At 34.3% G+C, this 6,900-nt stretch overlaps 1 protein-coding gene across 2 annotated transcripts; it reads right to left on the bottom strand.

The window, feature by feature from the left end:
* Positions 1-476: 476 nt before the first annotated feature.
* Positions 477-6,631, bottom strand: LOC133524175 (UDP-glycosyltransferase UGT5-like). 2 transcript variants are annotated; one of them, XM_061860043.1, is made up of 5 exons: positions 6,541-6,631; positions 3,468-3,727; positions 1,864-2,459; positions 1,227-1,449; positions 477-1,116 (listed from the first exon to the last, which is right to left on the bottom strand). In XM_061860043.1, the coding sequence occupies exons 2-5, from the start codon at positions 3,712-3,714 to the stop codon at positions 620-622; spliced, it is 1,563 nt and encodes a 520-aa protein (XP_061716027.1). In that variant the 5' UTR covers positions 3,715-3,727; positions 6,541-6,631; the 3' UTR covers positions 477-619. The 2 variants fall into 2 exon arrangements, with proteins under 2 accessions (XP_061716027.1, XP_061716028.1); XM_061860044.1 differs by lacking the exon at positions 6,541-6,631 and adding an exon at positions 4,594-4,741.
* Between the last annotated feature and the right edge of the window lie 269 nt (positions 6,632-6,900).

Here is a 6,900-nt window from a genome sequence, read left to right as displayed (position 1 = left end):
AAAAGCAAATAAACGTCTAAATTCTGATAAGCAATGTAATTAGTTTTAGGTGCTTTAATGAACTCTGTGCCTATTCAGTAATCACACATTCGGTCCACTACACTGCGGTGTCAAGTTGCTTCACCAGTCTATATTTAAACCTCATAGCAATATTTCTCATGTGCGCGTAGGAAGTTAAGTTGATAGCTTTTTAAAGCATGACCAGTAATATATGATCACGCGCCATATTGCGGTATTTCATTGGAACTAAATTTTTCATACTAAACTAACCAGTCACCCTATACATGAGAATAAAAGCGCCCTCTTGAAAACGATCATATATTTCTGGTCGGGCTTTACGAGTATTTTTACGAAGCATGCCAAACAAAAATAGAAGAATGTCATTAGAGTGAAGAGATGGAATAACTTCTTTGAATGCCTGCAGACTATGGCAATATGTTGAGCTTTTATAAAAATAAAAAATAGTGTATTTTCATATGTTTGTGTATTATTAAGTTATAATAATACAAAATGCAAGTGAAATGAAAACGGGTTATCAGCATCTAAGCCTTCTCAAAAAGTGACCCGCATTCATTGCCATCGAATGTAAAACACAGTTTCTTTACCACCGAAGCTTTAGCTAATTCTTCTTTTGTTTCGTAATGTTTTGGCGTTTTAAAACATTTTTAATACTATTTATTATTTTCAATAATGTATAAAAAATAAATAGTAATATGCTAATCAAAAATAAATATATATCAAGATTCTGGTATGCAATGTAACTCATTTGAGGTGGTTTAATAAAGTCAGCTCCTTTGTGCCTAATCACATATTCGGTCCACCACACTGCTGTATCAAGTGGCTTCATCGGTCTATCTTTAAACCTCGCAGCAATTTTTTTGGCGTTTTCCATATAAGTCTTATCATACAGCAATCTATTGATCTTCTCCCGTAAAATATCTTCGTTTATTTCTTTATAATAAACAATGTCCCCGTGACCTTTTTGAATAGTGTCAATAATATTTAGATATTGATCTCCAAAAACTGGTACCCCTAGTATGGGCACTCCGGCTGCTATCGTCTCTTGAAGTCCTAGCAGACCTCCGTGACCGATGAATAATTTCACATTGGGGTGAGCTGTAAAAAGTATAAGTAAGTTAAGTATAATACTTATAGCAAAATAATTCGTTTTAGAACCAAAGTGCTCATGTTTAGTTTTCATTTAGTGAATAACATTGTCAACATACCTACAACTGCTTTTTGTGGAAACCATTTCCTTAAAATTATATTTTTAGGTATATTTGGAATAGGTTCTTTTTCCCATTTCATTAAAACTGTTTGTTTTAATTCACCAAATACTTTTAAGAACGCTTGCAGCTTATCAATGTCCATTTCACTTGTTTGAACGTTAGAGCCAAAACTTAAAAATACAACACCAGTTTTTGCGTTATCCAAAATATTTTGAAGGTCCTGTAATAATAAATAGAAATGAGTCTTTAATTACATTACGTATTGTTATTTTTCATTTTACCTGTAGGAAATATTTTATTCTATTATGATATTGGTAATTTTATTTTATTTTTATGCGGAAATATTGTACAGGATATTTTTAAACATTTAGCCAAATACTGCGAGATGAATATGTAGCTCGCACAGAGTAATTTTTCTAACCTTGTAAAAAACACGACAGGCAATTTTTTTATTATATTTTGGTTGGTCCTGTAGTACAAGTTTGTTAGACCCGCATATTCACCACGCCAATGAATGCTAAGGGTTGAGAAAACATGCATATAAGTGAGAAAAGTGAATTAAATTACCTGTGAGTACAGTACATGTACAGGTACAGTTTATGTTTATTAAAGGTATTGTAATCTATATACTTACCGATGTTAACGTATCATTTGTATCTTTAATATGCAGTCCACCAACTTCTATAATATTTGGCAAATACGCAGCTGCATTATCCATACTAAAATGAGAATTAAGAAGTAAAATAGCTGCGTTTGCGGCTATATCCTCCAATGTGGGGACAGGCTCCGGTAGATCTTTAAAGTACTGTAGGGTAGATTCTTGTAGTCTAGGGAAATACCAAAATTTTAGCATGACTAGATCAAACGTGCATAGATACAAATTGTACAATCTCCCGAAGAAACTAAGTGGTTCTCTTGTTCTTCCATATTCATGATACAAAGTTGATAGCTGAAGAGGATTGCCCATATAGAAATTTCCCTTAAACGAGTTCCCAACGGTCGTCACCAACACAAGAGGAGCTTGGTATTTGTGAGCGAACATGTAAAGTCCTTCATTGAAGAATACTTCCGTAATAACGACATCTATTTTGTGGTCTTGTTTCAAAAACTCTTGCACGTCTTGGGACTCAAAGACTAGGTCGTTCATCAGAAAACCAAATTTGTACATAATATTTTGGAATGACTCAAAGGTTTCATCCATCATATCGAATACTCGTGGTGGTACATCAACTGAAATCAAATGTCAGATACTAAATTAATCACATTACACCAGCTTTGATATTATCAGGGCCATGAGTGGTTTTAAATAAATTAATAATATGAAAATGAAATTGTTTATTTTGTTTAAGAATTACTTGTACAGTTGTAAGTGTTGGCGCTCTTTTTAACTAACAAATACCGGTGTTAAGAGGCACCGCTATTCCTTAATTAGTAATTGAACAACATTTTTTTTAAATAAAAATTAAAAGATATAAATTTAACACATAACACATTAGATAATAACACAAGTAATAACTTATGGCCTTATTCATAAACGCGTTACTGGCCTGAATTAGCTATGAATCGTTTGTCCTTATCTGTCATTTTGACTTGTGTATTTGTGAGAAAGGGATAAAACATAATTTAACTAAATCAGGTCCGTAAAGTTTTATGAATAAGGGGGTTATAGTTTAATTTAACTAAATTAGAACATTGAAGTCCATATGAGTGTGTGTGTGTGTGTGTGTGTGTGTGTGTGCGCGTGCGTGCATGAGTGTATGCGTGAGTGCGTGAGTGCGTGCGTGCGTGCGTGCGTGCGTGCGTGCGTGCGTGCGTGCGTGCGTCCGTGCGTGAAATACAGAATAGAAGGGGAGCCATCATCCCCCCTTTGCTGCACTTATGTGTCCCAGTTTCCGATTACATTTTCTACAATTGTTGCCACTTGACAAGTTGCGTGCCTTTCTACATATTTGTTTACCTACATAAGCTACAATATTATTGAACATTAGGGAAATTATCAGCCAGCACACTGATAAAGTATATGATTTATAGTAGGTTTTGCTAGTTAGGAATTGCATTAATTATCAAGAGTTAAATCAGTTTATGTTAAAATTTAAACACTAAAACCTATACACTTTTGAAAATATATTTGATCATTGCACTGAAAACCTCGTGATTATTGAATATTTATTAGTACAGAATATAAATTGTACAAAACCGATACTTGCCACAAATTTATAGAACTGTTACGAAACTTACATAGTCTAGTCCATACAGGTTCATTTGATACCATCATCTGGTGATACGTGGGTGGATGTTGATCTTCTCTAAAGGGAGTGATAGCGTAGACATCATGCCCTCTCCTCGCAAGTTCTATCGCTAAGTTTTTCATACCAATATAGTGAGATCTGGCTGTGAATGGCATTACGTATAGAATTTTTGCTGATTCACAGGAGATCAATAGATTTGCTATTATAAGCAGACTTCCTAAATATAAGGTCTTCATTTTGAACGGTTCTCTGAAAATACACAAGTAGACATAATTAGATTGCTTGACATATTCTATTTTTTAATTATTTAAGTATTTCAATGATGTAAGGTCCATGCGACCAAATTCGTCTGCAGGAAACTCCGTTTACGAAGGCTCTTTCAAAGAAGAGTACACTATTATTACTTCATTGATAAAACAGCGATGACGAATAATTAAAGTAATTATTGTTAAAGATTTTGTTGCTTTATAATCAATTTTTTTTGGGGTTTGATAGTATGAATTTAAAATTGAATTATGATTTCACTAGATACCTATGTTTGTAAATAATATAAAATATTTAAATTTAACAAGTGCGCGTCGGGTAATTTCAATAAAATAGCAAATCTATCACGACCCAGAGTGGCCAGTAAGAATTCCATTATTGATATCGTCATTTCTTCGTTCCATTAAATTTAAAGTAATGCTATGCCATTCTTGCTATGCTATAAAAAAGATATATAGGTAGATAAACCATTTATTATTTTGCCACAGTAAACAAAAACATCATAATCAAGAACAAAAAATGCATAAATCATGTTTTAAGTTTGAAGTTAGTTGCTGAAGATGATACTCGTAACGTTAACAAATAATTAACAAATTACTCGTATATTTAAATATAGACTAAATCAATTGGTTGTAAATTATTCGCTTATTTCTTTTTGCGTGGTTAACCATAACTGTATGCAAAAATACGCAAGTAATAAAGTTTAACTGATTGGTACTGGCATGCTATTCAAGGCATACTTCGGTGCCTATAGGTATTAAGTAGGTAGAATTGCGTTACCTACAATATTTTTAAAAATACTATGTACTACTCCCGCAAAGAATAACCTAAATAAATTATTAAATACTTACAGATTAATACCGATCTTAATCACATAATATTTATGAATGATTTTTTATTTTATTTTATTTTTAACACAGAGGCGTTTTACGCGACTTGCGTCACTATGAATTGTATATATACTAACAGTTTATTTTAAAGGTTATCACATAATATGAGAAATACTGTTCCGTCTTGTTTTATCGATCAGCCGTCAACCGAATGTAATATTATTAGATGAGAATACAATATGATTATACAGTAACATTAGACATAGGTAGCTAAATGATTATTTTGTAGTAACACTCTATGCCTGAAATTTTTAATTAGTTTCAATTTTAATTCGGTTAGGGTCCGCTCAACACGTCACCCACGAGTCCCACGACGGACAGCGTGCCGGGACGTTACGACGGATGAATTATACGCTTCCCACAGCGGGTGCCTGGAGCCACCCACCCGCCAACTATTCTGTACACTCACCACAAGATCATTGCACTTCATTTACAACCAGATCCAGAAAAAAAACAAGAATTGGAACGAACAATATTCTATTCATTTTTGAAATCTTTTTCCGACGCATCATACAAACTGTAGGTATTAGATTACAGTAATATTTTGTGCAACAGATACCTACATTAAAGTTTCTTAAAATTCAAGAGCCGAAGTCTCTACCCAAAATAAGGTACTCGACTGAAAATATTATATGAGGACTTAAGTAATGTCATAGAGAAATAAGTATGCTTAGAGTGTTCGCTCCATACATATATAAAAACTCAAGCATATACAGCGTATATTTTTGATACGATCGCACAATTAAAGGGTAGTTAGTTTAGGCTTTAATGAACACACTCTCAAAGGTTTTATAAAAAAAAAAGACTTTTATTTTTGCATATAAAATAATTTAGCAAGCAATGTATCACTACTTTGTTTTAACTCAAATTTCGCATTTAATGACACGACATCACAAATGTCACACCATGATGTACGTAATACATTGCCGCTCAAAATATTTTCAAAGTTAATTATGCTGTAGTTCACTAAATTAAAGAAATATTTCAGAATTGTTTTTATAGCAATCTAAAACCTAAGTCTAAGTTAAGAGCCCATCAACGTGCTCACTAGCGCCACTGAAAAATAATTGTGATTATTTTAATTTTACGATAGATATTTAAAAAAGGGGGCCGCTACATACTGTATTTTGTATTTAAGTACTTTCTGAATACATCAAACTAGTTTCTATGTTGCTGGATTCGTCGATCTATGAACTCAAAACAAAAACGGCCGTTTTAAATTTGGACGCCTAGATTGACGAATCCAGCAACGTAAAAACTATTCTGATGTATTCAAAAGGTACTTAAATACTACATACAGTACGTAGCGGCCCCTTTTTTAAGTATCTATCGTTAAATTTAAATAATCACAATTATTTAGCAGTGGCGCTAGTGCGCACGTTGATGGGCTCTTAAGTTTGCGGTTATATCAAAAATACTCACTGTATAATAAGTTTTAAGCGAGTTTTGTGAAAATTTATTTTTTATTATTTAAGGGGTGTCGAGAGGTGTACGCCGCTTTCTACCCAGTGGCTGATAACAGCCACTGTGCCAACTCGCGTCTTATGCAAGTTTTCACTTCCACCCCTGGAGCATTTAGCTCTAACGAATCCTCTCTGGACGGCCAATGAAGGCAAGCCAGAGCTGAGAGTCCTGCCCCCTTCGGGTCCACTCCGACCGACGAAGACACGCCGGAGACGGAGACCCTGACCGACTCTCGGGAGTACTCGGGTCCGTGGGGTCGTTACTCCCCAACAGCTCGCCACAAGCTGCCCTGCGGATTAAGTCCTACTATTATTAAGTATTAATCGAGTTAAACTTAATAATAATACTTTTTACCATACCTCCCCTACAACATTTTATAATTAAGTGAGGAAATTGATGTGTGGAGTGAGCACTCTAAGCTTACCTATTTATCTACGGTAATACCTTATTCAATAAATTACCCAATCCCAAACTCACAGTTAAATAACTATTTAAATCACATAATATTTACAATATGTTCACAGACATACACAACCGTTTTATGCCACGTGCGTCACTATGATTACTGTATGCCTACAGTTCTTAGTTTGTAATTTAAAGGTTACCGCACACATGTCATTTCGGGATTGCCTCATTTTAATAATCAGGCGTCAACCGTATGCAATATCTCTGGCAACTGAGAACCGCTGTTGATGTTGCCTGCACGAAGAATCAGACATCTAAATTCGTTTCGCGAAATAACTTGTATTTTCGACCGGTTTGGCCTAGTGGATAGTGACCCTGTCTATGAAGCCGATGGTCCCG

Source organism: Cydia pomonella, chromosome 13 (assembly GCF_033807575.1).
Source record: "Cydia pomonella isolate Wapato2018A chromosome 13, ilCydPomo1, whole genome shotgun sequence".
Taxonomy (NCBI): Eukaryota; Metazoa; Arthropoda; class Insecta; order Lepidoptera; family Tortricidae; genus Cydia; species Cydia pomonella.
The sequence above is the reverse complement of the archived record's forward strand: the minus strand, read 5'-3'. Positions and strand labels throughout refer to the sequence as shown.